At 38.4% G+C, this 22275-nt stretch overlaps 2 protein-coding genes across 4 annotated transcripts in view; one reads left to right on the top strand and one right to left on the bottom strand.

Annotated features, from left to right (window-relative positions):
* Positions 1-6910, bottom strand: part of scara3 (scavenger receptor class A, member 3) — a 71423-nt gene extending 64513 nt beyond the window's left edge. The window contains exons 1-2 of one of the 3 annotated variants that reach the window (XM_048530910.2): positions 6790-6910; positions 4951-5047 (exon numbers count right to left, since the gene is read on the bottom strand). In XM_048530910.2, coding sequence (XP_048386867.1) covers positions 4951-4957 — 7 coding nt within the window. In that variant the 5' untranslated portion in view covers positions 4958-5047; positions 6790-6910. The other 2 variants (XM_048530908.2, XM_048530909.2) reach the window with 2 other exon arrangements.
* clu (clusterin) overlaps positions 5994-22275 on the top strand; it is a 29375-nt gene continuing 13093 nt past the window's right edge. Inside the window, exons 1-4 of the mRNA XM_048530911.2 lie at positions 5994-6217; positions 15618-15734; positions 18034-18182; positions 20151-20315. Of these exons, the coding sequence (XP_048386868.1) occupies positions 15650-15734; positions 18034-18182; positions 20151-20315 (399 nt within the window). The 5' untranslated portion in view covers positions 5994-6217; positions 15618-15649. The remainder of the gene's footprint in view (positions 6218-15617; positions 15735-18033; positions 18183-20150; positions 20316-22275) is intronic.

Raw genomic sequence — 22275 nt, 5'->3', positions numbered from 1 at the left:
AGTCAGGTTTAACACAGTCAGAAATGTTAAGAAAGTAGAATCAGGATAATGGAAATGGCAGGAGATTCCAAACGGCAAGAGAAAGTAGCCAATTAGATTGCAAGTATATCGCGAGGAAGAAGTTAATAAAATGTGAGGCTGGATGAACACAGCAGGCCAAGCAGCATCTCAGGAGCACAAATAAGCTTTTGTGCTCCTGAGATGCTGCTTGGCCTGCTGTGTTCATCCAGCCTCACATTTTATTATCTTGGAATTCTCCAGCATCTGCAGTTCCCATTATCTCTTATCCGCGAGGAAGAAGTTATTGTTTTCATTATTTCTTGCTATATGATAACATTTTGTCAAAAACACACTAGCGTTAGGTATTTTTTAAAACTGTGAAATCAATTCAGTAGCATTGCTCATATGTGCGTTTGATTAGTACTTGTGATTAGTAAAAATAAGTAGCAACCCAAGCTTAAAGTTTCAGTATTATCAATGCTAGTTTAATCATGGGCAATTCTAGAAACATACATATTAAAATATAAAATGGTACAAGCTCTATTCAAATGAGAAGTGAATGTATAAAAGGCTAGATGTCAGTGTTTTATTATATTTCCCTCACTGTTGGGATGTGTAAATAAAGTAAGTTCAGTAACATTTGTCTGCAGTTGAGCATGTGCTGGTGTAATACACAACAACTATCAGCTTAGCTTGAATACCTAGTTGATGAGTACTGGTAGGGTTATACGATTGAAGGAGCATTACTACCAAGGTCACGCCTGTCTCACCGAAATTCACAAATATTCTGTTTCTAGTTGGGACCTCTTAATTGCAGAAACACCTGATATTCACCACGCAAATGTGGTAGGATCTTTTGCAGATCAAAAATTCTACAAGAAATTGTGCTCTCAACTGCTTCCTCGGATTTGTTCGGATGTAACCTGGGCTCAGCACCTTGAAACGCTGGAACAGCCGCACTTGCTCAGCCCTTCAAGCTTGTTTGGTCATTCAAATAGATCACTTTGAACCTGCACCCAAACTGCAGCGACCTACACTTATGTCATTGCACTCCATAATCAGACCTCTTAAATGTTAATCTCTCTCTCTGTACCTTCTGTGTGGCTATAACATTATATACTGCACTCTGCCCTGCTACCCTGATGTACTTTTATATGCTACAATCTGCCTGCATAGCACGCAAAACAACATTTTCCATTGTATCTCCGTACATGTGACAACAATAAATCAAACTCCTGCCTGGATCGTAGATTTCACATTATTAATTGAGTCAGCATCTATTGCTGTTGTTGGGACAGAGTTCCACATATTTACCGTCCTTGACAGAAGATGCATTTCTCCTAAATGTTGAATTTGATTTTTAAGAAAAAAATCCAAAACTAAGACCTTAAAAGTAAACAAGGAAAACTACAAACGTATGAGGTGCAAATTTACTTGGGGTGGATTGGGGAAATACTGTAGTTAGTATTTAATGAACTTATGCATTGTTTATAACATACATTGCTTTAAAGCATAGAAATTCAACAGGAAGAGCAAAATATCCATGGCTAACAACTATGCTTAAAGAATATATTAGACCAAAGGAGAAGGCAGATCAAGTTACCAAAATGTAGCAAGCCTGAAGATTAGGGGCAATTTAGAATTTGTCAAAAGATTATCAACAACTTGGCACAGAATAGGAGATTAGAATGTGAATGTAAATCAGCAAGAAACCTATCAAAAAAACTCAAAACTCCTCTAGGTATGTAAAAAGAAGATTATCAAAAGCAAAGGTGAATTTATTACAGGCAGACACCGGAAAATGTATAATGGGGAATAAGGAAATGACAAGAAGATAAATAATTACTGTGTCTATCTTTGTGGACAAGACGAAAGAAATCTCAGAAATAATAGATCCAAGATGTTAATGGAAAGAATCTAGCTTTTGTAAGAAATAGTACTGGAGGAATTAGTGACACTGAAAGTTGGCAAATCCTAGGGACCCATAAAACCTACATCCTAGAACGTTGATAGAGATGGCCACAGAGATGGTGGATTGTAAAGGTGATCATCTTTCAAAATTCTATTGGTTTGGGACTGTGTTTGCAGGTTGCAAGGTGGCAAATGTAACTACTATTTCGACAATGGAAGAAGGGATAAAACTCCAGTTAGCCCAATGTCAGCTGTTGAAAAATACCAGAATCTGTAACAAAGGATGTGATAAATGGACACCTAGAAAATAATGATTTGATTGAAGTAAGCCAATATAGATTTATGAAGGGGATATAACATTTGACAAATCTGTTTTAACATGTTTCTAATGAGTAGATAAGCGGAAACCATGAGATGTGGTATTTTTGGGTTTTCAGATGACTTTCTATAAAAGACTCAGACAAGAAGTTAGTAAACAAAATTAGAACTCATGGGATGAGGGTTAGTGTTCTGGCATAGGTTGCGGTATTATGAACTGGAAGAAAACAGTAGGAATAAATAGGTCATTCTCAGGTGAGTAGGCTGTAAGGTCCTAGTGAGGTGTTGCATGGATTAGTGTTTGAACCACAGCTTTTCCTGTTCTATATCAATGTTGTATGTCTGGAGCAAAAGTAACGTATTCAAGTTTGTGGATACCACAAAGTAGGCGGGAATGTGTTACATGAGAATGTTGCGAAGAGGTTTCACTTGGTTTTGGACAGGCTGAGTGAGTGGGCAAGAATATGACAGACAGACGATAATGTGGATATGCGCAAGATTTACCATGTTGGTAGGAGGAACAGTAGTGAACAGTGTATTTGTTAAATTGTGTGAGCTTGAGAAATGTCTAATGTATTTACTAAATGGTGTGAGATTGGGAAATGTTCATATTTAATAAGAACTGTGTTTCCTTGTTAACAAATCACTTAAAGCAAACATGTATGTGCAACAAGCAATCAGGAAGGCAAATGGTATATTGACCTTTATCTGAACAGGATAGGAGTACAGGATTCAATAGTATAGAACCTTCATAAGACCCAACCTGAAGAAGTGTGTGGAGTTTTGTTCTGTTAGCTAAAGGAGGACATACCTGCCACAGAGGTAATGCAATGGAGGTTCACTTGACTAAAATATGGGATGATTAGTCTATGAGGCAATTCAGGAGCTGGGATTCTATTTTCTACAATTTAGAAGATGGAGAGTTTATTACACTGAAACTTAAAGCACTCATAAAGAGATAGACAAATTAGAGGCAGAAAGGATGTTCCCTCTGGCTGGTGGGTGCTCTCGAACCAAAGGTCACAATCTCAAAATAAGAGACATGCCATTTATTACAGAAGTGAGAAGGAACATCTTCACTCAGACAGTGGTGAATCTTTTGAATTATCTGTGCAAGAGACCTTCAGAAGCTCAATGTTCAAAATTGAGATAGATGGAATTCTACATATTAATGATATCAAAGACTAGGGGGATGGTGCAGGAAAATAGTGTTGAGGCAGGTGATCAGCCATGATAGAGAATGGCAGAGCAGGGTATGGCCTACTCCTGCTCCTGTGTTCTTATCCTCCCACCAGCAGAAAACGTTTATTTCTGAGGTAGTCGACTTGCTCGCCGAGCTGGTTTGTTTTGTTCAGATGTTTCGTCGCCATGCTAGGTGACATCATCAGTGGAGCCTCCAATGAACTGATGTTATTCTACTCCATTTGGAACTTATACTGTCCAGTCCATTATGGTGAGTGCTGTCATTTCCGGTTTTGATCTGTATGGGTTTCTATATGTACAGATCAAAACCAGAAATGACAGTGCTCACCATGCCAAGCCGGACAGTATAAATTCCAAGCGGAGTAGAACAATATCACTTCAGCGGAGGATCCACTGATGGTGTTACCCAGCACGGCAATGAAACATCTGAACAAAATCAAGCCAGTTCGGTGAGCAAGTCAACAACCTCACCCACAACTCGAGCTACAGACCTTTAAACTTTAAAGTTTATTTCTGCCTATCTTACCAATTATGTTCAAAATATTAAAATCCTTAATCAAATTACTTTTTGATGCCAGAGAGCACAAGCCTAGTTGAATTTCTGAAAGTATAGATGAAGCAAGTATAATTGTGGTATATAACTGTATAATTCAGAAAGGGTTTGAGAAAAACACCTGAAACATAAAACAAAAATCACAGAAGTAGGGATACATGTGAAGGAATAGGATAATGTGATTTCCTCTACAAATAGCCAGCCCACACACAGCAGGTCAAATGACCACTGTCTGTATTGTAACCCTTCGGTGACTCAAGTTGCTGTAAATCTCTCCTCGTAATTTAATTGTTTAACTCCTGGTAATATCCTGGTGTATCTAAAATGCACTGGTTCCCAGAACAATGTATATTTTCCAAGATGGGACGCCAAGAACTGTAGACAGTGGTCCAGCTGTGATCTAAGCAAGGCTTTGTCTAACTGCAGCTATATGTTCTAATCTACTAGTTATTAAATGATTACATTCCACTAGTTATTTGGATTATTTAGGAAAAGGAGTTGCTTTAGTGTTAAAATGACACATTTAATTGATTAGTGCAATTTCTTTGACAAGAATGCTCCATCCTCAATGCTATTCACAAATATTATATGCACAATGTTTTAACAATTACAAACAGACATTGCATTAAAAATTACATGACAAATCATCTTGTTTCTCAATAACTGCGCTACAGTAGAAATTGTTCTGAAAATGATTAATACAATCCGACAGCAACAATGATGACATAATAGGGTAACAATCAAACTTAATCCAACATTCTAACATAAGCACTTGGCTGCTGTAAAACGTCTTGGGCTGTACTTGCAACAAGAATAAGAGCGCAGAGACATGCAAATAAAATATAAACATATGCATTTTAATGCTGACCACATTAATAGAGCTGCAATGATGAAAAACGAGTAATGAAAGAAAATGCTGCGTGCCCAAACTTTTCAGCAAAATGAAACGGAGATAAAATACTAACCTTTCATGTTCTGTTATTATACTCTATCTGCAATAAACGCCTGTTGCATCTCACCATGAAAAAACCTTCCTTGGAGAGTTAGCCAGACAAGAACTTCCTGTAATTCAATAAAGGTTCAAGATAACGTTGAAATGAACATAAGCACTGAACGACGAAGACGGGCAATCTGTTGCAAAAAAACACTAAATAGTCTGAAGTACAGATTTAATTATGATCGTTTTATTTATACATTTTAAAAAAGTTAACAGACTTTTTTGGTTTTCAAAGTACGTCATGATTACATACCTAGCTGTCGGCTAACTTTCCTTCATGAAAACATGTCTGAGAAACGCAGACTGCAACTAAAATCTTGCACTAATCTTACTTGTTCTGGAGCCTAAATAAACATCCTCACTTTTTGAAAAAAAGGCTGGACGTTTTTGCCCAGGCGATATGTTTCACGTTTGGAGAACCGTGACCTTGGCTCATTGCACTCAAATATTTCCAGGGAAGCAGCGACCATGTTGCCAGTTTGCACGGTAACCGCAGTGGGGGGACGCTAATTGTAAACAAATGCATTTGAAAATGACAGGGGGTTAAAAACATCACTTTACATTAAACGTTCTGATCAGAGCTTTCAAAGTATGCAAAAGTCATCGTTCAAAGTTTCTTTCAGCCTTATTGGAAAGAAAACTCTAGCAATACATAAAGTGTAAAGAGACGTATATGCAAAACTCATCCTTTCGAAACTAACGTGAAAAAAAAATTTTTCAATGCCTGGTTCTCTTCATGCTTGTCAACATTAGAAGATAATATTTCTCAACAATTCCCGGCAAGTTTATAAAACTAAAACTCATCATGATCAGGATCTACATTTCTACTAGTCATTTAACCTGATTTAAGTGATTTCCTCTGCCTTTGAGTCACATAAACGCTCTAAGAAGCGATGATGATGAAAGGTAATTGACTGAGAAACACAATACAACGCCCTGCTGTTTGTGGAAGACGCCCCAGGTCGCTTCACGCTTTATAAGCCTGTGTCGTGTTGCCCACTGCTGGATCTTCGCAGCATTGGCACTAAGCGTTTGGATTCTAGTCATTCGGGTTTTATTTTCCATCGGGATGAGACAGTCCATGTCGATTTTTCCAGAAAGTCCCAGAAAGCTATTCAACATTGCGTATTGGTGACTCAACAAAAATGTAAATGTAACCTTGAGTACCAGGATAAAAAGGTCCAGGACTGCTGCGCGAAGCGGAGATCAAGAGCAGGGACAGATCTCTATGCAAGGTAGGACACAAGAAAGCATTTATTTTACAATTGCTAATAGTTTGGGAGGGGACTGTTGACTGGTATTGCATCAAAAAGGATATCTTATTTTAAACAATGCAAGTTTTCTTTTAATTGAACGATCCTATTTGGAAATATATTGTTCTAAAACATTAAAGAGTGCACTGAATGATTAGCAATGCAGTGTTAGACGTAGCCGACAGTAAATTTATTGCCTATAGCATTGGTGGTCAAATTGACACTGGAGCAATTAAACTTTAAAAAGTAAAAAAAAGGAACAGGCTGAAATATATTGCAGATGATATGTTGATATTAATTTTTATATATTTGAAGGAATTGATGTAAATGGCATCCTGTTATATAACTTACGTCTTATCAATCAGAGCCGGAGTTGCAATAACCGTTTTCTATCCTAAAGTTAGGAACTGAGTTGACGAATCTTAACATTTGGCGTGTACTTATAACTAATTTGGCAAGTTATTGTGAGCTCTCTGCCATTAATACTCGAGGTAAGACCGCAGAATGCATGTACAGGCCTGTGATACTCTAATTAGTCTAAAGAAACGTCTTACTTCAGTTGTTGCCCCAAGGAATTCCACAGCGTAGTCCAGTGTCATTGTTTACACTTTGTCTCATTGTTTACAGTTTGGGCACATCATTGTAAATCGATGTAGCTGCTCCACCTTGCGTCAAGAAATGAGTAAGGCATTAGGCACACAAAGCCTGCATTATTTGCCGAATTCAAAAATAAACAGGAACATTGTTCTTGTCCTTCAGAGATTAATAACAGCTTGTAGATTTTGACTTTACAGTAAGTTCAAAATCTGTTTGCAGAAAAATTCCAGCTTAAGTAAAACGCACATTTTGCTGCCTTTAAAAAATTGCAGTCATTGAAGAACTAGAAGTACTGTGACGAGTTTGGCTAAATTGACAGATATATAAACATTCTACCAAAGGAATGGGAAATTGGTTGGAAAAGGGGTGGTGGCACAGTGCAAGGATAAGATCCCATGGTGCATTTCCTACAGTGTGATTTTATTTTAAATTGCTCATTATCTGTCTTGGGTGCATATGCTGGATGTGAAAAGTTTTGAACAACATAACAGTGTAGCATTTCCCTTCCCTGTCTCTTACTGAAGACAGAAATTTGGACAAAGAGACGCAGTGGAGACGGGAAGAATTGTGTGGGGGGGGTGAGTCTCTGCTTCGTGGTTGCTACTAACATGCCCCACCCAGTTCTCACCATTGCATAAACTTGGGAAGAGGAGCAAAATAGAGAAAATCGGTTAAATAAATAAACAAGGTACCATTCTTAACCGTTATTAATAGGGCTATTGTAACAATATGCTGAAAACATGATAATGGAGTCAGCTTTTTTCCTTGCTGGTTATCATTTAGAATAGTCAAGGTTATTGTTCTAGTTGTTGGCTCACTGCCAGACTGCAGTTGTACGTTTCTAGTCTGCTGCAGACTGACTGCATCTCAGAGGGAGTATTTTAAAACAGGGAGACTTAATATGCTGATTTTTATGTTTACCCGAACAGCTGCCCCGAAGAGAGGCAGAACATTGATCATTTCAAATAATTTGTGCTGATACCAAGAGCGAACTGGGAGCATTAAGCTGTTTGGATACTGATCTACAAAATGATAGCTTCACAAGCTAGATAAGGGCACCAAAAAATCTAAGTGCTGAAAATTAATGTTTATAAAGACCTGCAGTGTAGCATTTTATTCAGGCCTTAGACAACCGTTAGTCATAAAATGTTGCAAATTCTCTGCATTCATGAAGAGGGAACACGCATTAGCATTTCAAGTCTGTGACCTTTCATCAGGGCAGTTTTGAGTATTTCCAGCATTTTCCAGTTTTTCACTTCAGATTTCTGGAGTATTTTGCTTTTGTAAAATATTAGATGTTTTGTTTTTAACGTAACTGCTTTTAGGTGTAGGCGATTCCATTTTTAATGTGAACATTGTAGAAAACAATAGATCCTGCTGTGTATAGTTGGGAAGCAATCCTTGATGCCTTTCACTTTAAATCATCGAAATCAGCAATAACTAGGATTTAGTGAAGATTGCTTGTAATGGAATTTATAGCTGTGTCTGTTAAGTCTGCGGCTTCAAGTAAAGATGAGGATTAATTATAATGCACCGTGGAGGAGTAGAATGTGGAACCCCAAACTCTTCTGTAATGCTCATCAGGCAGATTGCGGGGTGAAAAGAAAGGCTCATAATCTCAACCGGTGCTGCATGGTCAACAGCCTTTTTTTAGTTTGCTTTTAGGAATAGTCACAGTTTTAATGTAGGAAATGTGGTGATGTTCCAAACAAACTTTGGCACAACACTAAAATTGACCAGTTTACTTTCCTTTTTGTGATGTTAATAGGGAGATAATTATTGGCCAGGATACAGGGAAACTTCCTGTCTGTCCTTCAGAATGGCTAAAAGTGCAGACTGGCCTTCAGTTCAACATCTCATTTCCAGCATCTCCAATTGTATAGCACATCCTGAGAGTGACAGTATAGAAACTGTGCATAAATTTATGAAGTGGGGCCTAAATCAGCACCTTCCAGGCTTAAAGTTGGGCAACACTTGCAACTGAGTCAACATCTGACAATGCAGGATGAATTTGCATTTTAAGAGTCAGAACAGCCATTTGTGACAATGACATAATAGCAATTCGACTGTTAATATTAACAGTTATATCTAGCATCAATATAAAATATAACCAGTATCTATGAGCAAAAAAAATTCATAGCATTTTCTAGCAGAACACATTAATATTTCATTTTGAATCTTTGCCTAGGGTCTGTTTTATTGGATCAAGCTGCAGAAATTTAAAACTATGCCCAGAAAACCTTAGAATGATACTAGAAGCTTACCCGCGCCCCCCCCCCCCCCCCCCCCGCCAGATGAAAATGATACAGTTGTAATGCTGGTTGTAAATATGCTCAGAAATTCATTTGGAAGTTGGACCCGAGTGACCCAGGGATTAGTGTGACTAGATTTCTTTCTAATTTATCAGACGTCATAGGTGATACAATATATAACGATAAATTAACGTGCTTTGGCTGCAGCACAATCCGATCACAAAGCCAAATGATTTAAGAATGGTTAACTTTTTTATTTTAAACAAGCAGGTGTGGATGTCCAAAGTTGAAGTGGAACATAGTTCCTAAAGTAACTTGGACACCAGAGATTGAGCCACAGAAACATAGTTGCACACTCCGTTCAAAACTTGGATATAGACGAGATAACCGAGTACGGCTGTCATAATTCGCCATCAAGGAATATCTAAGGATCTCCAGTTGGCAAGATAATTGATGCATTTCAAAGAAAATCTCTTTTAGATGAGTTAACTCCATAAGAATCTATAATACTTTCAATTCTAAAATAAAGTCTAATTGGAGCTTTCTTTCCTCTTTTAAAATAATCAGTTCTGTCTTATGAAAAATCAAACTGAGGAAGACCATTCATTCCACCCAGCTGACTCCTGCGTAAAGTCACCACAGTCCCATTCTGTCTCTCTTGTTGGAGAGTGACAACTGTTGGTGGCTTAACATGAGGTTCACCGTGCCACAGGCAAAGGGAGAGGTTGAGAAGGAGAATCGGCATAGTGCTCAGTAGTTAGCATTGCTCCCTCACAGTGCAAGGGACCCATATTCGATGACACCCTCTGGCAACTGTGTCTGTGTGGTGTTTCCACATTCTGTCAATGTGTGTGTTTTTGTCTGGGTGCTTCAGTTTCCTCCCACAGTCCAAAAATGTGCAGGTTCGTTGGATTGGCCATGCTAAATTGCCCATTGTGTCAAGGGTATGTGCAGGCTATGGGAAATGCAAGGTTACAGGGATATGGTAGGGGGTGAGACTGGGTGGGATCCTCTTTGGACGGACAGCATGAACTCAATGGGCCAAATGGTCTGCTCCCACATTGTAGAGATTCTCTGATTCATGGTAACCTCAGCGTGTGCAGGAATCGAATCCATACTGTTAGTATCTCTGGGCACTGCAAACAATCAGCCAGCTAACTCAGCTAACCAACCCAATATACAAACTTATGGGTTTCCCAAAGTATCGAAACTAACTGTGATGCTAATGGCTGAGAATCAGACCATTCCTTTCTAAGGAGCCTAAAAGGGTTCTGTATGATGGAGAACCATTATAGAGAATGGTGCAGAGCTTTTTCAACTGATTAGTTTATACCACTACAGCTCTGACACAAACCATTTATTGACAATTATGATCAAAATTCAATTTGTCCCACTTCTGTTTACTTAATACACAGCATCATAAATGCTTTTCCACTTTCATCATCCAACCTACATCTGCCTTCATCAGATTTGTAAGTACCATTCATTTATTTGGTGGTTGATGTTGTAACAGAGACTGTTCAGAATGTTTAGCTTGTACATCACGTGAGTTGGATCATCCATTTGCACTTTGTTAATGAATAGCTCACTGTTTGAACCCTGAGTAGCTGCAGTTTGGGCAAATGTTACTTCTGTTCCTTTGACCTTTGGCCTGCACCCTATTCCAGTAAACAGAATCAACTGTTTTTTCTACTTGTTCAGCGACACAATTATTTGACTCCTGTCTCTCCTCCTGTCAAATCCTGAGAATTCAACATGCACTTAGCCCACACCATGTTCTCAATCTTGGTGATTCCAACTTCCATATCAGCTCATCTTGATCTTAATCATTCTGGGATCACTGTGCTGCAATCCTCCAACATCCATATTAATTTCTCCGCGCGTATACATATCAGCCTCTCAGCCATGTCATTTTCCTTTTTCTGCATCATCGTTAACATCATCTTTGATCATCTTCCTTATTCCTTCCAACCCAACTTCTTCCGGTGTCCACTCTTAGGGGGTAACAATATTCCTTACACGACACAATTCTTTACAATCTAGGTCTTAAATCCATTGTTCTCCTGTATACTTCCTCAGCCATGAGTTTACTGCATAGCAGCCTGACCCACCAAAACCCTTATCTTACCTGACCCTGACCATTGCTGGGGCTCCTGCTGTACTCTGCTCAAACTACTTGTTACTCCAGCATTGTTCTGAAGTTCAAAGATTCTAAAGGGGGTGTAGGAACAGAGAAAGTTGGGGTGCTCACATGTCGCAAATCCTTGCAGGTGGTAAGTTAATGAGGCTTTTTTAAAAGTATGTTGGGGGGCATTACAAATGGAGGAATGGAGTACAAAAACAAAGATGATTCCCATGCTGTTAGCCCTGAAATAAGTCTTGATAAAACATTTAATTTAGTCTCAATTGGAGCCTCATCACCAAATCTGGACAACACACTTTATAGGAAAGATATTGAGGTCTCTTGAGAAGATGCAGAAGGGATTTACCAGGACACAGAGGTTGAGAACTTGAATTAAAAGGAAATTCTCTAGAAAGCAGGGGTTGTTTTCTGTACAGTGGAGAAGATTAAGGGAATCTTTAATAGAGATATTCAAAATGTTATTGACTTTTGCTCGTTTTAAACAGGATATACTGTTCCTTTGGTAGGGTGGTCAGTACCCAGAGACTACAGATTTAAGGCAACTTGCAAAAGGACCAAGAGGGAAACGAGACTTTAAAAAAATATGGAAGCAGATTCAGTAGTAATTCTCAATGGGGAATATATGTGAAGAAGAAATATTTTATAACAAGGGAAAATGGCAGGGAACTGGCTCTAATATTTTAGCTCTTCAAAATTAGTTGGCGCGGGTATGATGGAATGAGTGGCTGTTTTTATGCTATTTCATTCTTCATTTTCAATTATGTCTCTTCCCTTTCTATCGCCTGCCCTTTCTATCCACCTGTCCAACAAATGCAGGGGTGCACTGAGTTTCTTTTTGTCTACAAGAGTCAATCATTTTTGTTGCTGCTAGTGTAGCCCTCTTCTCCCATGTTTATCAAGGCAAGATTCCTCTCTGCCCTAGTCCTAGGCTCGCCTCTTACTCCAGTTTCCATCAAGCACTCTGTAAACTCATCCTATCTGTGCAATCCACCTTCTGTTCTCTCAATTTTGTTTCCATTAAATTGTGACCAGCTTCTCATTTTGTCTCTTTATTATCTGATGTTTAGAATTTTTCCTTTCCTCAGGAATTGTTCACCTCCCTTTTAGACCTGGTATCATTGTCCTGCTCCCCAAAAATCCTGCTCTCTGTTAACTTAGAAAATTACCACACAATCTGTAATATCCATTTCCTCTTCCAAAGTGTGTCTGTGTTGTTGGCTACCGAATTCAAGCCCCTTTTTCCCACAGTTACATGCTTGAACCTCTTCAATTAAATTTCCTTGACTAATACTGCTTTTAAATAGTCCCAATCAAATCAATAAATGACATGATTTTGCCAATGGTGTTCAATCACTCCTTATTCTTTTCAAGCACTCAGAAGTTTCACTATCTCTTCTGTTTTCCAGCTAAATGGATCTTTATTTACCTCATCACTCTTACACAATCAATTCCAGTTAGAAAATTTCCAGAAATGATTTATCTTCTCATTCCCATGCTGTTAACCCTGAAATTACAAAAAAAATCTGTTGTTTTGTCCTCTTCTATTTGTCATCTACATGACACTACATTCCACATGTATAGTGACATAGCTCTACCTCACCACTCAATACCTCAACGCATCCATTTCTCTCATTGTTAGACCACTAATTAGACTGCCAAAATCCAGTTTTAGGTAAACATTAAGTAACATAAGTGTCTTTGATATCTCCTAACCATCCTCTGAGTGTCTGTCTACCATATGCTCCCTGGTTTACTATCTGCCCAAATATCAATACCTAAGATTTAAAATTCTCCACTTTGTTTTCAAATTCCTTCCTGATCATGGCGGTCACTGTCGCTGTAACCTCCTCCAGGTCTACATCCTCCATGAATGCTGCTTTGCTCCAACTGCATCCCCCTTTGATTCTACCTTCACCATTAGCAGTAGTCTTCTTGCGCTTAAATCCTAACTTCTGGAATCTATCTAAAATCTCTGTCTCATCATCTCACCCCTCTTTAAGTCCCTCCTTTCAGTCACCTTTTTAATGGTGTCATTGGTTGTTTGATCATGTGACTTGAGAGTGCCTTGTTATCTTTTCCTATGTAAAGTTGTTACATAAATGCAGTATGTTGATATTCTGAATAAATATTACATCAAAGTTATAGCGAGGAAACAGGTCCAGCCCAACAGTTCAGCATAGTGGTCCTAATCACATGTACAAACACTTCCACTATCATGAATGTTTTATTTAGTCATTTTTAATCTATTTGGCTCTGCAGGGCTTTTTTAAAAGGGAAAGCTTTGAGCATTAACATATGAAATGACAATATATTCAATTTTTTTTGGGGCCTGTATCAATGTATGCAGAGCTCCGTAGGAACTATTAAATTATACATTATTGCATTGTGTCTGTCCGTTTTATTTTGTATAGTGTGTTTGTTCTCTGGTTCTGACTTGGGTATGAATAACATGGTCACATTTCATTCTTATCTACTCAGCACATACTGTCTGTCTGTGTGCAAAAGAACTTGTCCACTTTATTAGTAAACAGAAAGTCATTGTGTTTTCAGAACGGTTGCAGTCCTGTCACTTGAATGCATCAAATATTTGCAAATTGCTGCAACTGGCCTTGTAATACTTGGCACAGCAGTTGGCAGAAAGTTCTAGAAAGAAAGAGATGAGAACATGCTGTTGCGGTTCTTCATTCTCCATTTTAAAGCCGCATGACGTGTTGACTAGGCTACTGAGCCCTTTAATCATGGAATCAGAATTTACTTGGCACCCATTTCACTGCAGTTGAAAACCTTTCTTTCTCATCTGCTTGCTGTCCCTTGGTTACATTCATTTCAGACAGGAGTCACATTCGACATACCCAGAACTGCCTGTTGATCATCACTTTTTTAAAACTCCCTTGTTTCTGCTTGTCTTGGATATGTCATAAGCTGCTCTGAACCTTAACTGTTGCTGAAACCTTTTATCAATTCTGTTGTAATATTCAGCCTCAATTATGATGATTTCCTGACTGGCATGTCATATACCACTCATTGAATTTGAAGTCATGCACAACTTTCTGGCATGTCTTCTCATCTACATCAAGCCCCATTCTCCAATTACTGCCTCCATAAATGTCTCCACCTCTCGAGCTAGAGTCAGAAATTTTGCACAGTTCTGGGTCACTTGCCTTGATAGTTACCAAGTAAAAGCAAAATATTGCAGATGCTGGAGGCCTGGAATAAAAACAAAGTGCTAAAGTAATACAGCAGGTTTGGCAGCATCCATGGAAGAGATGGCATCATCGCCTCTGGGTCAATGTACACCACCATGACAATCAGTAACTGCAGCAGCTTGGAACCAACACTGCAAACACTGATATTGAGACTACTGGCTGAGGTTGCATCTTAAGTCTTGGCCCCTTTAGTCATCAGAAAAATGCAGCATGTGCAGCTACCTGATCCCTGACAGACTTGATTTGCTACATGCCAGCAACTTGTGTAGATAAAAAGATGCCAACAATGAATTTGTAATTGAGTCTTTTCACCTACCTTTTCTTTGCTGTGTAATCATGCTCTGTCAGTAGCAATACATTGATGTACAGTGCTTTGGAGACACCAGAGGCAGGACTGAAATACCCAAAACTTTCCAGTACTCCAATTTTTCACATTAAACGGAAGTAGGCTGAAGGGGCTGAACCACCTACTCCTGCCCTGGTTGTTACGTTATGTTTCCTGAAATTGTAGAGGAGGCAGAAACAACCATTCCCTACTGAACTAAGTCAACAATTTATCCTCATTCCTCATCCTTACAATGCTTAGGGTCACTAATGTGGAAAAGAGAGCTGAATGTTCGTTGGTGTTTACATATATAATTTTAGGTTCAAAGTTCAAACATTAGATCTGCCTAAAACAAGCTGTAAACCAAACCCAAAATGCTCATATTCCTGCATGGTTCTGAAGTAGGGACAAAGCCATCAGAATCACAAGACAGCTCACCATGTCCCAACTAAATTACTGGCTGTTGAATGGGCGAGCCACTGTTGTGAAACAGACCGCACATTCTTCACGAGAAAAGAATGCAGGATAAACAAAGTGTACAACACTTCCTCCCTTACCAAGGCCTGGCAGATTATCACTCTCTATTTTTAGGGCATACAATTAGTTGTTTTCTATTTCACAATGTGCAATGATTAAGTTGTTTGTAGACTCAGCTTTTTCTCTGTTTAGCCATCATTATGATCTTAAGGTTCAAGAACACACAAGTTGTTTATGTGCAAAGAATTGCTACTTTGTTTGTGACAAGCCATTGATGTGTGCAAAATGATATCCATTTTGCTGACTTTGAGATCCAAAGAAAACTGGATACATTGTCTTGATTAAACTTTCAACTGTAATTGTCATCATTTATCTCTTTCAGATTGAGAATTTTTGAGTCCCACTGTGGGAGAAATGAAAAACATGTTCACAGTATGGCTTGTTCTTCTGCTTGCTGCAAGTGGAAGCTTGCAACAGGTTCCACCAGAGAAACTCCACAGTAAGCTGTCTATTTCTGTCAGTGAATTGCTGGATGTGAATGTTTCTAAATTAAATACTCTTATTATCTTCATAGCAGTTGGTTTTAAGAAAAAAATATCATTGTTACCTCCAAATATGGTTGATGGTGCTGGTATGACTAGTTTAGATTAGAAGAAACTGTATAGCATAATGTTCTCCCTTTTTTTCATTTAAACCCCCCCCCCTTCAGATTAAAATTGTAATAACATTTAAAAATTAGTTTGGTCAGCAACAGAATTATATTGTCAAACATTATCAGACAGTAAATGTACATCAATGGTCTCAAGTACATTGCGATTTTTTTTAAAGATTTTTAAAATTCCATTTAAGTGTAGAACAGGTTAGTCCCTGTGCCAATATCTTCCCCACACTGCAGTTCATGAACATCAGAAAGTATATTGTGAGTCTGAGGTAGCATTTCAAGCCCAAACATGACTGTGAGATGTGAGTGTTCAGAGGCAGTTCAGAGAAGATTTACTAGACTAATTCCTGGAATGGTGACCTTGTCCTTGTGAGGACATTGAACAAGCTAGACTTCGGCTCACTGAAATTTACAGCAAGAGGTAAATTGATTGAAACGCAAGACCCTGAGAGGTCTTGACAGGGTAGACGTGGGAGACAATGTAGTCTCCTCAGGGAGGAGCAGCTTTTAGCTTTTCACAAGTTCAAGGTCATTTTGAAATAATGGACTGTGTTCATATTGGATCTGTGTTATAGTTTAATGTCAACATTCACTCTGGACTAAATAATCTTCAAATTGGTTTCAGAGAACGACATTGTCTGGAATCATTATGGGATTCTCCTTGTTCCATCTTGATACAGGAAAATCATTCTAAGCCACAAAAGAAGTCTGGTGACCTTTGGTAGCCATTCATGACAACATTCTTGTCCAGTTTTTTTTTCAAATTAGATTAAAATTCAGAATATGACCTATTTGAGCTGGGTGTAACACCAAAAGTGACCAGCAAGGCACATAAATCCCTTCAAACAGTGGGCCAATTAAGAACAAACAAGGTAATGGGAATGCCTTTACTACCCGATGAACATGTGAAATAAGTTTGTTTTTAAGTCGAAGTAAAATCAGGTGTCAGGATGTACTATAAAGGCCGATGTTGAATCAACATAGTGGAATCATCCTTTTTAAAATCATTTGCATCCACATGCAGAATGTTGTCTACAATTCTGGAGGGTGCAGTGCAAATGGATATTGTAGCTGTTGAAAAGGTACAGAAGAGAGCATTCACAATATTTCAGGGATTGGAAGGCATGTATTGTGAGAAGTGAGTATGTCAATGGAATGAATTCACATTGGAAAAGAAAAGGATGAGCAGTAATGTAGTGGGATTAGATTCTGATGGGATTAGATAACGTGAACCATGACAAGTTATTTTACCTTGTCCAGAATAAATAGAAGTAGAGGACAGGAGCTGTGAATGATAAATCTCTAGAAACCTCAAAGATCAAGTGGTAAATGTATGGAACTGACATTTCAGCAGACATGGGAGACAGATGGTATTGATCTCCTTTATTCATTTGCAAACATGATTATTTTTCAGAAAATAAGTATCTTGGTTTGTAGTCATCAAATAAATTTGAGCCATGATGAACAATGAGTAAAACAGGAGAGTAAGGAACAGATGACTATGGTTAGATTCCTCTAGCCTTGTGCCTGTCTTTGTCGTGGGTAATTGAAAAAGATTAATTGTTATAATTAGCCAGCAACCCTGTTCTCATTGCATCGTGCAATGACCAGGATAGTCAAAGGTGGACTGCATTATTTGTTCATGTATCGATTCCTTCAATATTGTTCGATGTCGCTGAATATAAATTATGGAGCTAAACCATAAAAGAAAGTCCCAGCTTTAATCCAAAGTAATGAATATACCAAATCTTGGCTGGGATGTTCTTTGAATTTAGTTCTAGACTGAGATCAAATAACGATTATTCTTGTAGTTGCTAACTGGAAACATTGAACAGTTTATCATTTACGATGTTGGAATTAGATTAATTGTAATATAGTCCCTGATTGAATAGTTCATTGAACAAGTTCATTCATGAAGTACAAATGTGTACAGGCAATGCATTGATAGTCATTTGGTATCCATATAATTACACTTCTACATTGCGGTGACTGGTCATATTCACAAAAGGAACAGTGAAAGGAGGAAATTAGTACTCTGGAGTAATAAGCATATGGAGATCAGTTCTGTGAGAAATAACCTGTAATAAGAGGATACTTGTAAAATTCTGGGCTAACCCTCTTGTGTATATTTTCACAGAACTGTCAATAGAGGGACAAAAATATCTCAATAAACAGATTGAAAATGCTATCAATGGTGCAAAGGTTATGAAATCTATTGCGGATAAAAGTGAGCAACAACATCAGGAGTATTTACGACGTTTGGAACAAACCAGCAAACAAAAGGAGGTATTGTGCTCTGTTCTACTGATTGCTGTGGTTAAATATTACTTGTGCAACTGTTCCAATTTTTAATTCAACCTGTTTAGTGGCGATAGTTCAGTGAAGGGCTGACTACTGTTTTATACGCACCAATGGAAAGTTAAAACCACATGGGTCAAAAATGATTGTTCAGCCATAATTCCAGCCAAGTGCATTTAGCTTAAAATTGAGGCCAAAGTTGTGTGGCTGCAGAGCATTTGTCACTGAGTATGCAATTGTTTCCTTCCTGGAAGTGATGTAAGGGGTGGTGAGAAGGAAATGATAATGTGATGAGTTATCCCTGGAGAGTAGCTCTCCCCATGCTCACCACCTGATCTATTGACCGCTCGGTAACAAAGTCCAGCAGGGACCACCTCCACTTGCCAGGAACTAACACCATTAAGTGGTCGATTATTGACCAGTTAAGGGCCTTAACACATTTCTGATCACCTGTTTCCTTGGCAGGTGAGAAAGATCTGCCTGCCAAGTGTGTTGTTTGAGGTGGGGTCACAGGGAGGTCTCTAATTGTCCCAGTCTGGGAACAGTTGGGGTCATGGATGTGGGGCAAATGGGTGACCTCTGAAAGTCACCCCAAAATAAACGGCCATATTGCCATACTTCCAAATTTCTTCCATTGGCATTACAGCGACCAAGAAGGAAATTCACAGCCATAATTCACACTATTATGTCAGTGTTCCATGCCCACATCTTGTGCTTCCCCCCCCCCCTTGTTTTTCTCCACGTGTGGGGTGAAATAACTCTCTCTCTCTGTCAGCACATTAAGAGCTGATAGGTGAAGAGGGTGAGTGTATTGAGTCTATCACAGTCCTTGACACGAATCACCCAGTCACCAAAAGCTGCTGGTCTGGGTCCCAAGTCCACCGGGCAAGGCTTATTCATTGGGACATCCAGCAACACACAAGTACTTTCTTATCTTTTCAAGCATCTGTGTCGGCATTGGTGCATTATGGCTGGCAAAAATAAGGGAGAAGTGGGAAGTCCAAAAACCTGAACCATTTGGGGATCCTGTTGATAGTCTTGCTCGAAAAGAAGCAGATTTTTGGTGTTTCCCCCACATAATGACCCTGGTCTGGAATGCTCAGCACCTCTGAATTAAACCTTGTGACCAGTGCTGTATATCATTTGGTTTTTTGGATGGTCAAAAACTCAAATCCAGGAAGTTCCTAATGTGGGATAGTTGTTCCCTTGACCTGCTCTGAGATTGTAACCATTTTTTGGACAAATGGAAACTTTTTCCTATTCTTGGCCAAGATTAATTTCTGCCCAGATTTCCATCACTGACCATCTAAGGCCTGACTTCTGTCTTCAGTTGCAACACTGTTGGCTAAGAGTAAGGGAGTGAGACTAATTGCAAAGTTCTTTCGAAGAGTCAGGACAAGCTGTGTGAGTAGTAAGTTTGATTTTCTAGTGTGAATTGTCCATTCTGATGGGATGAGATATCTCCTTCTTGTTTTTTGTAACGGTTTTAATTGAAATTACCACATGCCTTTTCAGTCTACATTGTTAAAAAATGAAGGCACTGTATAATGAGCCTATTAATGAGCATAAGCCTATTTTGAAAACACTGAAGTTTCAATAAAGTGGCAATTGAAAATATGGTTCACTAGGTAAGCATGATGCTTGTCTTGAACTGGTCTAATGTACATTGTTTACATAAATAAAGAGAGGTTTAATCTGTATTAGCTTTTTTTGCCGAGTAAACCAAAAGTCTTTGAACATTACATTAATGTCAAATGCACAGAATTGGCAACAACTGCCATCCGTCTCTAGGGCAAAAGTGTTAAATTAGCTTAATTATAAAAAGCAGAAATTCAAATATCTGAAAAGCTCAAAGTATTTAAGCAGCAGAAAATAATTGTGTTTGTGTTTAATTTTTACTTGAACAATGCAGTATCAAAATTGCTGAATGGCTGTTGGTTTTCTAATGTTAATCAGGATGCTCTGGTAGTTGCTAAAGATGCTCAGAAAAAGCTGACTAATGCTGAGCAATGTCAGTCTAAGGAAGCTCTATGGGAAGAGTGTAAGCCATGCTTGAAGCAAACGTGCACTCAATTTTACTCGAGAGTTTGCCGAAGAGGCTTTGGTGTGGTTGAGAAAGACGTAAGTACTGCAATATTCTAAAAACACTCTTAAGATTTTTACAACTTACAATTATCGATGACACTTAGTAAATGTTTTGAATCATGGTGCATTAAAATGTGAGTTGTTTAGCATGATGGGCCAATTGGCCAGCTTCAGCACTGTAACAGTTCTGTGATTGCTTGAATTGGAAAAGTGAATCGCTTAAGTGATTTGATTGGCATTTTCCACTTTGCATAAAATCTAGCCCATAACTTAGGGCAATGATACATACCAGTAATAAGAACACGAAGGATTGAAAGGCTGAGTCTCTTTTTGCTCGAGGAAAGGATGCTGTCGCATGAAAGGTTTGGATGGATGGACAAGATAAACAGAGGCAATTGATCATAAGAGGGGAACCGAGCAATCTCGCAGGGAATTCAGAACATAAAATACCAAAACGTGGCAAGAATGTGAAACTCCCTATTATTAGAAGTAATGGGGAGTGCTTGAAGAGAGTAGCTCAGCTGCATTTGGGACAAGATTAAGAGATGGGAATAAACAGTTACAATGATAGTTTTGGATGTGGAAGGCTCAAACGGAGAGTAAATGGACTGACTTAGCAAAATGGTCTGTTTATCTCTGTATTCTATATATTTGTGTACAATGAGCAGATTGTAAACTTTTTAAAAAATGCAGCTGAATAAACTGGTTATAAAATAACAACATTTAATAATGACATAGCCTGTAGAGCTTGATTGCACATAGCATTGGGTGAATGCCCCTGGCAGAATCAAGCAGAAGCAGAGTGAGGTATTTATTCAAAAAACTGAAATTAGGATTTTGTTTGAAACTTATTAGAATTTTCCATCCAGGGCCAATGGCACTCTCAGCACGGGATGGCTGATTACTAATAGAAACAGCAGGAAATTGAAACTTACAGGAGACCTGTTTACATTGACCAAAAAAAATTGGTAGAATTACAAAGGACACTTTGTTGTGGATGAAGATGAGCAGCAAGCCCTAGTTTAATCTGAATGCAGTGAGGTTTGTTGAAACTGTAAAACAGCAATCTAAAGATCCAAGTGAATGGTAACTGTGATCCAAATTAGTATTTCACATTTAGTGTCTCCTGGTAATAGATGAATCTTGAATTTTAGTACATAAACTAAAAATAAAAGAAACATAAACTCACATTGAATCAGACATCAAACTAGTAACAAAAAGAATTATATTTTTGCAATTATAACAAAACCAGCATACATAATGCTGGAGGAACTCAGCAGATCTGTCAAGCATCTTTGGAGAGAGACTGAGTTAACCATTTAAATTCATTATCATTCCATCCATATTTCAAAAATTAGCTCTGAAGATCCAATTATAGAGGTGTTCGAAAGGTTCAGCTCCTATAGTCAATGTCAGAAACATGAAACTTGTTTTTTAAAAAGGGTAGCTTCACCAGTCTTCAAGAGAATGAACCTTAACAGTAATAGTCAGTTTTGCTGACATCACAATTCAAAACTTAATGCACGTGTCCCACCCTGTTTTGAAACAAAATCCTACTAACTCATTATTGTTGTAGAGTCTTCCTAAAGAGTTGGTAGGTTGTTGGGGGACGTACAAATCTCATGATGGCGACTAATAACCTAGATGTTGGAGTCAAATTCCACCATCGTAAGCTACAACGTTGAGTAGATTCTACCCAGTGAAGAATTCATTTATAATCAGTTTAACCTCAGTTGCTTATCAGCAATCAGCAGCAAAAGCAGAAGAGAAGTGGCCTCTGATTGGGGGAACAATTTTTTTTTGGTTTCAAGCTGCTTTCTGGCACAAAGCATGCCTGTTAGACAAGCCTAATCTGTAAGATTCAGTACCAGCCAACCACTAACTCATCAGTCAGTCTCTATTTAAGATTATTGCATTGTAACATCAGTAATAAAGAAGTGTAATAACACTCAATTTATTTTTACTAAGAAATAATTTATTGCACCTTCATAAGTTG

This window comes from Stegostoma tigrinum, chromosome 4 (assembly GCF_030684315.1).
Source record: "Stegostoma tigrinum isolate sSteTig4 chromosome 4, sSteTig4.hap1, whole genome shotgun sequence".
Classification (NCBI taxonomy): Eukaryota; Metazoa; Chordata; class Chondrichthyes; order Orectolobiformes; family Stegostomatidae; genus Stegostoma; species Stegostoma tigrinum.
The sequence above is the reverse complement of the archived record's forward strand: the minus strand, read 5'-3'. Positions and strand labels throughout refer to the sequence as shown.